This window comes from Neodiprion lecontei, chromosome 6 (genome assembly GCF_021901455.1).
Source record: "Neodiprion lecontei isolate iyNeoLeco1 chromosome 6, iyNeoLeco1.1, whole genome shotgun sequence".
In the NCBI taxonomy this organism is placed as follows: Eukaryota; Metazoa; Arthropoda; class Insecta; order Hymenoptera; family Diprionidae; genus Neodiprion; species Neodiprion lecontei.
In genome coordinates, this window is record NC_060265.1 from 6,610,140 (window position 1) to 6,626,081 (window position 15,942).

At 35.6% G+C, this 15,942-nt stretch overlaps 2 protein-coding genes across 5 annotated transcripts; one reads left to right on the forward strand and one right to left on the reverse strand.

Annotated features, from left to right (window-relative positions):
- The first annotated feature begins 125 nt into the window (after positions 1 to 125).
- Positions 126 to 12,199, forward strand: LOC107222842 (protein mini spindles). 4 transcript variants are annotated; one of them, XM_015662364.2, is made up of 36 exons: positions 128 to 400; positions 924 to 990; positions 1,069 to 1,262; positions 1,377 to 1,583; positions 1,675 to 1,794; positions 1,925 to 2,100; positions 2,247 to 2,470; positions 2,592 to 2,786; positions 2,853 to 3,033; positions 3,109 to 3,221; positions 3,312 to 3,522; positions 3,625 to 3,785; positions 3,878 to 4,029; positions 4,114 to 4,332; positions 4,418 to 4,601; positions 4,687 to 4,884; positions 5,005 to 5,241; positions 5,343 to 5,505; positions 5,592 to 5,761; positions 5,828 to 5,989; positions 6,098 to 6,370; positions 6,452 to 6,655; positions 6,739 to 6,874; positions 6,955 to 7,148; positions 7,238 to 7,437; positions 7,869 to 8,051; positions 8,788 to 8,961; positions 9,041 to 9,203; positions 9,292 to 9,450; positions 9,531 to 9,718; positions 9,800 to 9,962; positions 10,076 to 10,249; positions 10,337 to 10,486; positions 10,579 to 10,768; positions 10,860 to 11,020; positions 11,203 to 12,199. In XM_015662364.2, exons 2-35 carry the CDS (start codon positions 934 to 936, stop codon positions 10,985 to 10,987), a joined length of 6,003 nt encoding a protein of 2,000 aa, XP_015517850.2. In that variant the 5' UTR covers positions 128 to 400; positions 924 to 933; the 3' UTR covers positions 10,988 to 11,020; positions 11,203 to 12,199. The 4 variants fall into 4 exon arrangements, with proteins under 4 accessions (XP_046599477.1, XP_015517850.2, XP_015517857.2 ...); XM_015662371.2 differs by having other exon boundaries at positions 129 to 400; positions 10,579 to 10,759; XM_046743521.1 differs by lacking the exon at positions 11,203 to 12,199 and having other exon boundaries at positions 126 to 400; positions 10,579 to 10,759; positions 10,836 to 10,987.
- LOC107223098 (transmembrane protein 165) lies at positions 9,799 to 15,021 on the reverse strand. Its single transcript, XM_015662681.2, has 7 exons — positions 14,214 to 15,021; positions 13,956 to 14,114; positions 13,680 to 13,881; positions 13,280 to 13,455; positions 12,969 to 13,154; positions 12,748 to 12,853; positions 9,799 to 12,589 (listed from the first exon to the last, which is right to left on the reverse strand). The coding sequence occupies exons 2-7, from the start codon at positions 14,082 to 14,084 to the stop codon at positions 12,513 to 12,515; spliced, it is 876 nt and encodes a 291-aa protein (XP_015518167.1). The 5' UTR covers positions 14,085 to 14,114; positions 14,214 to 15,021; the 3' UTR covers positions 9,799 to 12,512.
- Positions 15,022 to 15,942: the final 921 nt, after the last annotated feature.

Sequence of the window (15,942 nt, forward strand, 5' to 3'; positions counted from 1 at the left end):
TATGACTCCCACCGATAAAGAAGCTACCGGATCGCCAACACGGCTTCTTATGGCCCCAAGCTCATTAACCTACAGAGTACTGGTCATGAAAACTTTGCCAAAGGATTACCTTCTTTGAATTCTTCCGTTAACGGTTCGCTATAATATAAACCGGCCTTAACGCCTTGTCTTTTTTGTTTGCATTCTGTCTTGACAGTTACAGTTGAGGCATTAACCATTTGAAAATAGTTGTAAGCGATCACATCGCCAGCGGGCAGAGCGTGTTCTTGAGTATTTTATGTTACTTTTTGGTCTGATATTTATTATTTATTTATAACGTCAGTGGTGTGTAAGATTCGCAAGTAATCTATTCACCGCGACGAGCGCCTAAATTCCGTTGTAAGGATACTCGGATTACAAGGTAGGTCCATTTCCCGTTTGATGAATCACTAGGGAGCGAAATTTGTTGCTCCTTAACGGTCGTTTCTATCATACCAAATAGGGAATCAACCTTCGACGTTTCCTTACCATGCAATTTCACCTTTCAAGGAATTATAACTATTGATTTTCTTTTAGCACAAACCTCATGACCAAATCAGGTTACACAATTATCACATCATTAACGCAAACATGTTCTACAATACCTTAAAGATTGAAACGTGATTAAGGATAGGTTGTTTCATAATCCTTGTGTATTTTATCTTCATCAAAGACTCAATTGTGCAAAAAAAAAAAAAACTAGTATCAACATTCAGTTGCCTCTGTTTACATATTGTCAGAATTAACATGCATAGAATTTATTTGCAAACATCACCCATGGTTTTCTTAGAATGAGGAAATTTTTTATAATTTCAGCTAATATCAATTGAGAAAAAAGTATGTTAAAATCCCACAGTATAAATTGATTTTAAAACTCTCCTTGCTTTTATTTTATTGCGTTATAGAAACGTTAAAATGGAAGAAGATACCGAATACACTAAATTGCCAGTCGAAGATCGCTGTGTGCATAAGGTATAAAAATGTATTTAGATTTAAAAAATTTTATCTTTGCATTTACTTAGTACTCAATACCTGAACAATGTTCTCTAGTTATGGAAAGCCAGATTGCACGGATATGAAGAATGCGCCAAAATATTCAGGCGCATTGACGATGAAAAATCACCCGAATGGAATAAATTTCTTGGACTTGTAAAAAAATTCGTTACGGACAGCAACGCTGTAGCCCAAGAGAAAGGATTGGAGGCGGTACTAGCCTATGTTGAAAATGCTGCAGCAGCTGGAAAGTAAGAAAATCTATAATTAACAAATAAGTTTTATAATGGTTAGTGTTTAGTTAATTTGATAATACAATTTCCTACTTAATTCATCGCCCTTGACATAATTCATTGCACTATCAGGACTGTTGGAGAAGTAATGAGTGGTATAGTTTCCAAATGTATCGCAGCGCCTAAAACAAAGACTAAAGAATTGGCTGTTCAGATAACTCTCATGTACGTAGAGATAGAAAAACATGAAGCTGTCCAAGAAGAGTTACTAAAGGGTACGGAAGCAAAAAATCCAAAAATCGTTGCAGCATGTATAGCTACATTGACGCTTGCCCTGAGGTATGCCGTTACATTGTAAATTAATGAAATCATTCAAAAATATATTTATCGCAACTTCTAAATAATTGATTGGTTTGCATTTTTTCTACAGAGAGTTCGGGCCCAAAGTTATAAGTGTGAAGCCTCTTGTTAAGAAGATGCCAAGCTTTTTGGAAGACAGAGATAAGTCTGTAAGAGAAGAGGGAAAGACAATGGTAGTAGAAATCTACAGGTGAATTTTATTTATCAGGCTTTCCTTGAAAATCGACGATTAGTCCTACCTTTGGTGTCTCCCAGTTTTTAGCTTGTACTCCGTACTTTGCAATGTTCCAAGTCGATGACATAACCTTTTCTTGATTCAGGTGGATCGGAGCACCTTTAAAACAACAGCTTAATACTTTGAAGCAGGTACAGATAACTGAACTGGAAACAGAGTTCAACAATCTTAAAGGTGAAAAAGTTGTACCTATTCGTTATCTCAAATCACAGAAACCAAAAGTAACCTGTGTCATAGACTCGGGTGCTGGAGATGTAGAAGGTCAGTTGAATCGCAGCTCTAAGAATAATTAATTTCATAATATATTATAAACATTTTTGCCAGTGTGAGAAAGCAAAACTTATCAAGTATCTTGATAAAGTTTCCAAAAGTATCGTATAGATGAAATAAATAAAATAACATTTAAGGCGATGAAGAAGAAGAGGATGATGCAGTGGCGCCAGACATTGATCCTTATGAACTTTTGGACCCTGTCGATATTCTTTCAAAACTTCCTAAAGATTTCTTTGAAAAAGTTGAGGCTAAGAAGTGGCAGGAACGAAAGGAGGCTGTAGAGGCATTAGAAGCTCTTTGCAGGAATCCGAAGCTCGAGAGTGGCGATTACGGAGATGTCGTCCGAGCTTTGAAAAAGGTAAATATTGTATTTGCAAATATTTTGTAAAATTTATTTTCGCACATAAGGAATCAGAGCCTTTACAGAGAATAAAAGCTATTTCGTCTTACTCACTGATTCGTTTTCTTTTCCCTTGCAGATTATAAGCAAGGATTCAAATGTGTTGGTCGTGGCACTGGCAGGAAAATGTATGGCTGGACTAGCTAGTGGTTTAAAGAAACGGTTTCAACCTTATGCCTTGGCTTGTTTACCTGCCATACTGGAGAAATTTCGCGAAAAGAAACAAAACGTCGTTCAAGCTCTGAGAGATGCTGCAGACGCAATATTTCTTAGCGTAAGCTTGAATACAAATTAAAACATTCTAAGTTTTTCAGCAAGGTAACAATTATTTGCTTTACAGACGACCATTGAAGCTATTATGGAAGATTCTTTAGCTGCACTGGAAAATAAAAATCCTTCTGTCAAGGCAGAGACAGCTGCTTTCCTGGCACGGTGTTTTGCCCAGACTCCACCACCAAGCTTGAATAAGAAACTGCTAAAAGCATATACTGGAATGCTTATCAAGACTTTGAATGAGCCAGGTACAGATTTAAAGAGAATTTGAATATTTAGAGAAACAAGAGATTTCACACAAAATGCTTCCTTTCGTTTTACAGATCCGACTGTGAGAGATAATTCAGCTGAAGCTATTGGTACAGCCTCGAAGTTAGTTGGTGAAAAAGCAATATCACCGTTCATAGCTGACTTAGATAACCTCAAGATGGCAAAGGTCTGAAAAAACTAAAAGAGCAAATTTTTTTTTCCAACAGAGTATAAAGAAGTATCACTTATTTAAAAATTGGTGTTGGCTGTTTTTCAGATCAAGGAATGCTCTGAGAAAGCAGTGATAGTTGTGAAATTACCAAATGTTCGAAAGGCAGCTGGCGATAGACCAAATACGGCTCCTGCAAAAATAGAGTCACCTTCAAAATCAAAAGAAAATGATAATCCAGTTAAGTCTAAAAAGCCAAATGCTACCGCTAAGAAGCCTACCAGCAAGAAAACAACCACTTCGTCCATGACAAATTTAGGTATGTTGGCCTGAACTTCTAGGTGGTTGAACCCGTTGTTCCATCAGCTGCCGTCAATTTATTTCAATCACCATTGAATTATTTATGCGTTCATTTCACTAGCTTCGAAGAAATCATCTGCGGCAAAAGTACAAGTTGAGAAAAATTTGACTAATGAAGAGATTGATGACTTGGCAGCACAAATTTTACCTGCTGAAGTACTCTCTGGACTTACAGACAGTATTTGGAAGACCCGTTTGGCTGCTGTTGAACAATTAATTCAGGTAATTTTGAGATTTAATTTAAATTTGATATTAATAAAAAGTAGCAACTTTCAAGTTGATACCGAGTACTTTTTTTTAACTCTATTTACTAGATTGTCAAAGAAATGGAGACCGCTGATGTTTCCACACAAGTTATTGTCCGCACTTTGGCTAAAAAGCCTGGCCTTAAGGATACTAACTTCCAAGTTCTGAAGCTTCGGTTAGAAACAGTAAAAATGCTGGCAGAAAATTATAATTTCTCAAGGTATAGCATTCTGTGCAATGATGTTTGACTTTTGCTTAAAAAATTCGTACTTTCTATTTCATAGTCTATGATCTATTCTTTCAGCACTGTGGCTGAGTATTGTGTTATAGATATAACTGAGAAATTGGGTGATGCTAAGAACAGTATCGCAGCAGGTGAAACTTTAATTGCAATCGCGGAAGCTACGAGTTTAGAATCAGTGGCTAATGAGGTAATGGGATTTGCTTTTAATCAGAAAAATCCAAAAGTGCAGCAGGAAACTCTACTGTGGCTTGCCAAAGCTGTTGAAGAGTTTGGCCTTGTGTAAGTTTGTGTTTTCACTCCCATTCCTGAATGAAAATCTACAAATGATTTATTTCCGTAATTCTGACAACTTTCAAATTTTCAGAATCAATCTCAAGGCTTTAATGGAGAATATTAAAAAGGCAGTTACTGCTACAAATCCGAGTGTGCGCACTGCTGCTATTTCGCTCCTTGGTACACTGTATGTCTATGTAGGAAAACCACTTCTCATGTTTTTTGAAAACGAAAAACCAGCTCTGAAACAGCAAATTGATCAGGAATGTGAAAAGGTAACTTTTAAAGTTACTTTGGCTTTTTGAGGTCCACGAATGAAAAAAGTCTGTAGAAAAATTGAACGTGATCTAATTACTTTAGCGTATTGGAGAATCGCCTCCAATTCCAACACGTGGTAGCAAAGGCAAGAAGAATAAAGTTGACGAAGATGACGATGGTGATATAGAAGAAAAGGAATCAGTGCCTCAAGTGGATATATCTGATCTCATTCCCAGAGTTGATATTAGCAGTCAATTAACAGAAAGTCTGCTCAATGAGCTTGCCGATAAAAATTGGAAGGTGCGTTTGTTGAATGTTTTCTGAATCATAATCCTGAATAGCGTTCATATTGTTCATACACTCAAGAAATAGAAATGTCTAAAATTTTTCTTGCTTGAAGATAAATAAAAAAAATTTTAGGTACGCAATGAAGGGCTTCAGAAAATAAATACTTTACTGACAGAGGCAAGGTCCATAAAAGGATCAATTGGCGAACTTCCCCAGGGACTAGCTTTGAGATTAGTGGACAGTAATAGCAAAATAGCACAATCTACATTAGGCGTTTGTCAAACTTTAGCAACAGCTATAGGATCGCCAGCTAAACAGCATATACGAACGTTGTTCCCTGGGTTTCTGCAGTGTTTGGGCGATTCTAAGGTAAATTTACTGTCATTTACATACTGCATTAGCTCTACGGTATTTCTAAATACGACTTTTATTGAAGTTCGACTTGCCGTGATTTTTTTGAATAACTGCAGACATGGATTCGGACAGCTGCAATTGCTTGCATGAACACATGGGGAGACCAGTGCGGATACAAGGAATTTTTCGACGGAGAAATGATTGGAGATGCTTTGAAGTCTGGATCTCCAACTCTTAGATCTGAGCTTTGGAACTGGCTTGCTCAGAAACTACCACTGAGTATGTTTTCACAGTAATGAATCAATGAATCTTTATTTTGTTGTATATTGAATGTATATATAGATATATATATATTTTCTTCCTAGTTACTGTAAAACAGATCCCAAAGGAAGAGCTTACAGTTTGTTTACCGTATTTATTCAGTAATTTAGAAGATCGTAATTCTGACGTTAGGAAAAATGCCCAAGAAGCAGTTCTGGGCTACATGATTCATCTTTCATATGATACTATGGCGCGCGCTTCAGAGAAACTGAAGGTAAAATTTTGTATATCATTATGTCAAATACCCCATAATTCTATATTGTAATTTAAACTATTTCAGCCTGGCTCAAAATCTGTCGTTCTCGCAGCTTTAGAAAAAGCACGACCTAATTTACCTGTGAAACCACTTCCGAAAAAACAAGCCCCAGAAAATACATCACAGCCAAAAACAGTTAAAAGCGGTGGAGCAGTCAAAGCAGGCAAAACGGCCATCAAAACTAAGGTAGCTACATATCTAGAAGAAAACCTGAGTCGTGACCAAAAATATAAATTCTAATTATAGTCCACCGTCATTTGATTGAATAATGTAACCATTGTCATTTTGTATTAGGCTGGAAATGGATCTAAGCCTAACAGTGCTCGCAAGAAGGATGACGATGCGGACACTAGTCCATTGTTAGCTACAAATAACTTGAAACATCAAAGAGTCATTGATGAACAAAAGATGAAAGTGTTGAAGTGGAATTTTACAACACCGCGAGAAGAATTTGTGGAATTACTCAAAGAATTAATGACTACTGCAAACGTGAATAAAACATTGATGTCAAACATGTTCCATTCTGATTTTCGGTATCATCTAAAAGCTATAGAATCTCTAACGGAGGTAACTTTAAAACTGAGCAGAATTTCACCGTTCAATATTTTTACGTGTATCGTAACTTTCAACATTTTTTATTTTTCCTAGGATTTGGCCGATAATAGCAAAGCTTTAGTCTGTAATTTAGACCTGATTCTCAAGTGGTTGACATTGAGATTCTTTGACACAAATCCTTCTGTACTATTGAAAGGTTTGGACTACCTCCAAACAGTTTTTAATATACTTATTGAGGACCAATATCATATGCTTGAGAATGAAGCTGCCTCTTTTATCCCGTATCTTCTGACCAAGGTAATTGAACAGTTTACCAGAGAATTGACAAGTTTGAAACATCATGAATCAAATATTTCTATCGAATGATAACATATTAACAGATAGGCGACTCAAAGGATACTGTACGGAATGGCGTTCGTGCTTTATTTAAACAAATTGCTTTAGTATTCCCAGTGAGCAAATTATTTTCTTATGTTATGGAGGGTATCAAGTCCAAGAATGCTCGCCAAAGAACAGGTATGCATTTAAGTCAGTTTATCCCAATTTCTGCATGTTGTTAATTGTAAAGAATTAATTTCGGCTATTCCTTTCTCCAGAATGCCTTGATCAATTAGGTTCACTAATTGAAAACTATGGAGTATCTGTATGCCAACCCAATGCATCTGTAGCTTTGAAGGAAGTTGCCAAACAAATCGCCGACAGAGACAATTCTGTGCGTAATGCAGCACTCAATTGCATCGTGCAGGCATACTTCCTTGAGGGAGAAAGAGTCTATAAACTTATTGGACAGGTGAAATTAATTAACATCTAATTCCTACTTTAACAAATAATATTTCATCCCAAATGTACAAATACTTACATGTGCTCGTACGACAATAGATTTCCGAAAAGGATCAATCGTTGTTAGATGAGCGTATCAAGAGAGCCGCAAAGAATCGTCCGACAAAATCTGCTTCTTCAGCTAGAATTGTCGTCCCCCCTACCGCCGTCACCAACCATGTGTCAGATGACGGTGAACCCGATTTTGATGAAGAAGATGAGGAACCATTTGAACAGGAGCCAGAGCCAGTGCACGATCCGTAAGTTACTCTACGAAATCTTTTTTTTCCCTTCAACTGTCAAGTAATGCGAAACCTTTATCTTATGCAATATATTCTCCATTTACATTTTGCTATTTGCTGTCTACATGTAATGTTCCAGTTTACTTACAATTAGAATAGAGGAAATTAATTACACATTAATCTTCTTTCTTAGTATTATAATATAATATTTAAATGTATATTATGTAGCAGTTGAACATTTTTGTAAATAAGAATTGTATGCGATGAAATTTTCTTATTTAACATATCTGACCTTTCTTTCACATCGTTAACATCATCATAAACTCTGATTATTTGAAAGCTTGATAAGTATTTTTGCCAAATTTGCATTCATCGCTGATTATTCATCATTATAAACTACTCATCATGTTGTCTGATTGCATGCGCTTGCTTTTCTAATGGCTCTACAGAAGCAACGATCAGAAAAAACCAATGGTAAAGGAAGCGAGTTGTGAGGTCATCGAAGGCATTCCGCAAGTTGATTTAGTTGAGCCAGTGCAAGGGGATGAACCTTGCGAAAAACATGAACTTCAGGGAATACAATCTTCACAAAATCATCAGCCCGATAATTTGCATCATGATAATGTTGAAACGTTTGTCTTTCTCATCATTTTTTTACGTGTGTTTCTACCTTTTGGGTGCTTTGCCAAACAGGTTATAGATACTAACATGTAGCTTTGTGACAAACTCAAATCACTAAGTTCGACTTTTTTTTGCTCACAAATTAATTTGCGGACGAAAGGACAGTTTCATCTTGCTCGCAAAATTAATTTTATCATATTGATCTTGAATGAATCCGTAAGTATGTTTGAATGAAATGTAGGTTTGGAAAATACTTACAATTTTGTACAAGCTTAATTAAGGTGTGTTGGTTGTATCAGTGGATTGTTGTGTTTAATTTTGACAGAAAAATGTCAAACGTGTTACGTACATGTCCGTATATTTGTTAATTATATGTTCTTTGAAACTCCTTGCACGTTACCAGCTCAAAACTATCTGACAATGCATTATGTTTTTCCTGTACATCTCATTCTCCTGAGCTCACTAACTGCGACCAATGTGTGGGGTTTTATTTCGTAAGGAATCCCTAATCTGATTTGTTTATAGTGAATGAATGATCAGTTCATAGACGTGAACTTTGGATCTTCCTTATACACCTATTGGTACAATTTACGTATTGCTAATCTCTTTTGTTCCGAGTATTTCGCTTATAGGTAACATCTGGAGTACAATTATCTATTATAGATGTAGAGTTGTTGGTATTGAGTTATGTCTCCTCAGACGGAAACGTACATTTTTTTTTATCACACAATATACAATTTATTCCAGAGTCCCAGCGCAACAGATACGTCCTAAAGTTTCTGGACCATTTGGCCTTGATTTGGAATGGTTAGAAAAAATTGAGTCAAGTGCTCCAGTAAAAGTTCGTAATCCAAAACTTATAGAACTTAGTCTCTCAGACCTAAATGAACCAGTGAAGTTGTTGAATCCTACAGCAACACAGTGAGTGTTCAAACTTGGATAATTTACTTTGCTATCATTATCTGGCTTTTAGGTACTGAATTATTGGGATAATTTTCAGAATAATTCCCATTTCCCCACCAAAACTGTTGGTGCCAAAATCTGCAGTTCTGTCCTCGTTAACATCGCAGATTGAAAAAGATGATACTTTGGATCGTGAAATATTAGCAATGGCTAGTAATGATCTTCAGGTTGCGTTCCAGGCACTGAGCAAAGTGGATGGTGTTAGTGTCTGACCCTTAATTGATTTTATACTTCATATTCTGCGATCTGCATACTGAATAGAATGAATGAACAATTTTTGTTTTGCAGATATTAAAATCACACCAGGCTAATTTGCTTCAAACAAAGGAAGATAAGTTTATTGGTGCTGCAAATATGCAGTTAAAAATTCTGCAAAATTATCCCTTGCATTCGGGAATTCCGGATGTATCAAAATGTTTCAGAAATACTTTTATGGTGATACTTTCGGTAAGAATTTGTTATATGTCTAGTAAATTATTGCAAATTTTATTCTAATCATTTATCATTATCATTATTATTTTATACAGTTTTACAACTCCGGTATTCTTGGCAAAAATGTGTCCGCACTACAATTGAAAGAGCTTGTGGACCAACTGATCAGTTTACTTGCAGAAAATAAATTAGATCAGTTAAATGATGTTGATGCTTATAATCGTGTGATCAATACCATTGTTGTCAAAGTGATAGATTGTTCAAATCACACAACAATTATTTGGTGAGTTATTATAATTTCTACCCAATATTAACACTGAATAATGCGATCTTTATCGTGTAACAATATGAAACATCATTCCAGTGTTCTGATAAAACTACTTCACGGTTGTGCACAATCTAATGCACTTCCAAAATACGAAGAATTGGTAATGAAGTGTTTATGGAAAATAGTTAAGATTATGCCAAGCTGGGCTGCAGATTTAGATTACGATCCAATTCTTCGAGAAGTACACTATTTCCTGAAAGTAAGTAATCCCCACATAACAATAAGATTTTAGTACACCAAATTTACGTTACTTCTGATTCGTGCTGTTTAATTTTGCCGTTAAATGCAACTTACGATTTGTTCAATTTAAAGGATTATCCAACCACGTGGTGGAAGAAGAGAAGATCCGATACTGCCCTGCGCACGGTTAAAACAGTACTTCATAGCATGACCCGAGTAAAAGGAAATGCCATTTTAAATCACATGAGCTTAATAACCAACAAAGACGAGTCGGAATTGTATTCTTACCTTATAAGGCTTGTTGCGGTGAGTTGATACAATGTGTTGGAAATTGCTTGTTGCACTATGAGTTTACTGCGAACAAAAATATTTATCTCAAAAAATTATTTTCAGACACTGAAACCAGATGACACTAATACACAGTCGCGAGCGTCATCAAAGTCTGCTACCGTTGGTAGAACACAAAAGCACTTGTCTAAATTAACACATCAGCAGTTGTCTGAAATATTTAAAAAAATTGGATCAAAACATCATACACAAGAGGTAGACATGAAAAGATGATTACTTACAATATTGACGTTTAACAGTTGCTTGGAAATTGATGTACTCAATACACAAATGCCAATTTTCCTTAGGGGCTTGCACAACTGTATGATTTTAAACTGCAGTATCCGGAGGCGGATATTTATGTGCAACCATTCCTACTTAAATCTCATCAGTTTTTCCAAGACTACATCGAACAGGGGTTGCGAGATATTGACCAAGCAAGAAAAAGTCAAACCCCTATTTTACAGACAAATAATCAATATGCCACAGGTATTTCTGGTAATTTCAATATATGAATTATGCAGAAAAATTACGTAAAAATCAGTTTATTGCTTAAGGCGATCAGTGGTGGAATATTAACTTTTTCCAGATATTTCTGGAGTTCCTAGATCTCTTGCAGAAGAAAAAACTATGATGGATCCTATGTCCAGGCTTGAGAGATTACGGAATCTAGAGGCCCAGTGTAAACCGCCACCGGATCAATCAAACCAAACATGAGAAAACTCTCTGTATACTTCAGTAATATTTTAGGTAAGCCTTAGAGGATAATGCGGCGGCATATTCAACACTTACAAGTTTACTTAAGATTTTACATTCTGTACATGGAATTTTACCGATTGTCATACAATTTGAAACGTGAAAACCAAATGTTTGAGGGAAAGTTACGTACATTAATAAACTTAAATATTTTATGTGTAAAAAATCTCTTTCAGCGTTGCAGTGCTTAAGTAACTGGATTACAAAGTATAGCAAACAGTCTATAATCACGTACCTAACATTATAACCTCGACGTCCAATGCGAGATTAACAGTAGCTGTTTTGATCTATTTCCTCAGTAGTTGTGTATAGTTGACACTACTATAAATGATGTATTGTTGATGTGTTATGATATTAATGGTATTTATGAGTAAATTACAGAAGCAATTAAAAGTATATACGTGAAAAGGTAGTTGGTGATTTGAGACTGATTTTGTAACTGATTTAAAATTATGTTATTTTCCTAATAAATCATTTGGCTTTTAATTTACATACATATATCATTTTGAAGTCACGCAAAATTTGAACGCCACATTTTTATTCATTATTTGGGTGGTGCAAAATTATAAATCACTCATTTAACATAAAGATACTTTTACATCACGCACGGTAAGTGGAAATTAATGAATCTCAAAGGTAGATCAATTTATTTATGTACATTGTGCCTATGAAATCTGGTGCAGTATTATTATAAGTCATAGTTGAGTATCTTACCAGAACTCTGAAAGCAATATATATTCCACTCACTGATGACGATTACTAGAAATATTTATTTCGTTGGTTGAGTTTACAGTAAAAATAAATCATTAATACTTTGTTCATTTTAGTTAGAAAAATATAATACATATAAAGTAAAATGATACAAATAGGAAGAAAAATAGATCCAATCTGTTATGCTATTGAAAAAACTTTACACAATAAGTCTAAAATTTATAGAACAGCATTGACAGCAATGGAATCAATACCGACGACACCTTTATTATTAGTTACACAAAATCATATCTTTTCACTGGAGCAACGTTGGTGAGTAAAAATATAAATCATTCTAGAGTATTAACTCCATTCACAGTAGTGTTGCGTTTTATACTTGCGCACCCAAGTATATATCATCGTGGATTCACGTTTGGCGTAAAAATGCTATGCAGTATTTATTATCTTCACCAGAATGGAATATTCGTGTAGAAAAATGATTTTATCTGCAGTCCTTATGACTAAAAAATAATCACAGTGCTCTCTAAATAACGGCTCGTAGTGATAGGATCAGGTAACGCTTTGCTCTCTAGAAAGGCATGTATGTACATACACTTTAGTGTATAATTAAAAAATACTAAAAATACGATGTGACAACGGTTAGTAAAAATGGCAACAATTTTACTGTATAGATGGGATGTTTAACACTATTTCATACTGTGTTTAACGTCATAAACACATAACATTATCATAAATTATTAATAGGCTGCATTCTTTCAATTAAGTCTTCTAATGCCTACACATCTTCCGTTGGATTAACAAATAATGCGGTTATCGCGAACAGCAGAAATACTACACCTCCGATAATTGTAACTGAAAATAATATAGACAGTCAACAGATCAGATTTTTAACTGCTGAAATGGAATGTTATTCAACTGGTTTTCACAAATTTACATTGGACACATAATTGAATAAAGTAAACGCGGATGTCGTGAAGATGCATGATCATAGAACGTTTTTGATATTATACCTGTTCGAACTGATATTTTTTGTGCTATCATACGCCCACCAAGGACAGCCAATCCTGTGCAAAATGCATGTCCTAAAATTCCACCTAATGTGACACCGTAAACATCCTAAAAAAACAATATGTTTTTTCATGAAACAAAGTTCTGTTTATGAGAATGGTTGCATAATTTCTCATATTACAACTCAATAATAATGTAAGTAACAACAAATAATGTAGTTCACCTCTCGAGCTGCAAGGATGATTGTAGTGAGTTGCGAACGATCTCCCCATTCCGCAACAAATGTGAGAGTGAAAGCTTGTATGAAAATTCTCGAGATTAGTAACCATACGCTGTTCGATTTTGTTGTTTTCCTAATTACTCCAGTTTCTGGATCCTGGACGATACTAGTACTGGCTTCTTTTTCATACTGAAATCAATTCCCAAGTACTCCTGCTTATTTACAATAAAGATTTAATGAGAAGAGCTACGAATTAGTAGGTAGCCATCTGATCTGAAGACAGTAATACTTAGTTCAAATACTGCATCACATACTTCATCCTCTCTTTTCCGTAAGTCTAACTGCACCTCTTCCAGTTCTTCTTGACCTTCGTTTGGCGACATGTAGTAACCATCGCGTAGCATCTTTAGACCAAACAGTGCGAAAAGAGCGGTAGAAATGTAGTAGGTATAAGCTCGTGGAATTATGGTTGCGGCATAACCGAATACAACTGTGGAGAAAATTTTTTATTGAGAAAATTCTGCTCATGCTTATACTCTAAAAGCGCACTATATAGTTATTAAAAAATACCTAGCATCTTATGAATCTTTTCTCATTGTTTGCAAAAGATACATGTGATGTTTAAAGTTTATATGACTAGTTATATACTTTGAAACAATAACTGGTAGAATCATAAAGAGGCAAAGAATGGGAAATAAATTTTTTCAACTGTACCAGATAGAACAGTCATCAAAGCGAGGGCACTTATAGCACCGGAAAAAACAGTAAGTCGTGGATGTCGCATAGCCATGATAGCTGCAATGAAGAAAGTTTTGTCCCCAAGTTCAGAGACAACGATGACAGAGAGCGAGGCAACAAAGGCATGTAACAGACCTAAGTTGCCTTTAGGCTGAGTCGACGTTGTGTCAGCGGAATTCTGTAAATAATCATAGACAACAATTTTGGGGTGGATGAGAAAAGAACAGGTTTTCGACTCAGAAATACACTTACCATTGAAGAGCTTGCAAAAGTCTGGCCCACATCTTCGAAGGGCGATTTTTCGGCAAAAACAACGGAGGTTAGGTATGAAATAAATATGCCAAGTGAAATGACATTTCGGCGTCCAATATTGGGGTACATTTTGTATTGTTGTAGCTCTATAACCTGGGGCTGTTAAGTGTGGAAAGATTAGAGAAAATGTGAGATAACTGTCCCATCGATAACGCAGAATAATCACAGCCCTGTTGCTCATTCACTTTATATACGTACATATATACGTGGATCCGTAGATTTAAAACGTGGCGTGCAAACAATTCACACCGACATAAAGATCGATGTGGTTACACGACGAATACATGTGATATATCAATACAATAGTTTAAAACTCCATTCGCACGCTCTCTTTATTCACGTAAAAATCACGTGACATTTATCGTGAATTTACAACAGTCCATAATTGTAAGAATCGTGGTAAAAACTACTATACGGCTAGTTTTTTTCAGAGTTAATCAATCGTAGATTGTGTACCAGTGCAAATATTGATGGAGATCACACGCACAGTAATTCATGAAAGAGTTCTATAGTAATTCATGAGTATCGCGTTCATATGTATTTTCCTCTTCTTGTTCGTCGTTTTATCAATAGACGGCGTTGCGAGCGATTCTTATTTCTTTAAAACAAGTTTTATTAGAAATGTTCGTAGACGAAAACGCTTCGGGGTTCAATCTCAGACCTGTCCAAAATCAAAATCCTAAAAACCGATGAAATTACAGATATTGAGTCGTGCGTTCTCCGCTTATCAGACCCAAATGTTGTAGGTCCCCTGCACTTCGTCGATCCCAATGCCTGTTATTGTACAATTGAAAGGTTCATAGGTAACTGGTATTTGAAATGCAAAATTATCATGTTCTATTCATTCATATCGATAATTGGCGAGTGATTAAATCAGATCTGTAAAGAATAATGTCAATCGACGGAGAAACTAGGACTATTGTTATTAAAATTGCAAAAATTGATTTACTAATAGAAGGCTGGCGAACGAAAATCTCTGCATAGATGTAAGAAAATCAGCGTTAGGGAGACGATAAGCGCGCATCGATATAATACAGAATTGATAATGAGAGATCAAAGATTATAAGCACAGCCATCAGTTGTTATAAAAAATGTTCTTCGCTGTAGCAAAAAACCTACAACTGGGTATAAAAATTTTTTCACTCCGCTTATATTGGTGAATTCTATGCAGATTTAAATGAGCACAAGGTTGCCACGTTAATTAACTCATTAGCGCAGCGCAAATTGTTGCACTTGTAAGTATGTTTTTAAGAATGAAAGCAAATCAACTATTTCCTAACGTTAACAGACGCTCCCGATAAGACTTTATTATCAATTCACGTACACGCAATAAACACGATACAAAATGCGATTGCCGTCGAGTGTTGTATTAACAGGCTTTGGAAGGGAATGCATGTTATACGAACGCATACCGTAATTCCTTATTACTTCATCGTAAGTGTTTTCAGCTGTATACCGTACAAAATTTTGACGATATTACAAGTTTTTTGTAAGCATGCATCAGATTCTTATCACAAGCACTGTATTTCCAAGCTAGGATTTTTTATTCTATTCATGAAAATTTAGTTGAATAAATTTTATCGCATATACGACATCACTTATGTACGTTAGTCAATAGAAATGAATATTTATTAAATATTCGTCAGGTGTGTTGCTCTTCACATTCACACATATATTTACAGAGCCAGGAAGCTTATTTAATACTGCCTTATTTAATGTGCGTTCAACTTTGTTCCTTTGGCAATGCGCGTCACGTGTGACGTCATTATCGCCATTTGCGGCTACGTAGAATTCTTATGTCAGTTTACACGGTGCACCGAACACCACATAGCAAAACGTTGTAGCACATACATACAATAGCGACAGATAAGAGCGTTGATATCGAAATAAAATGAATTTACGCGTGATTTTTTAAACCTCACGGCAT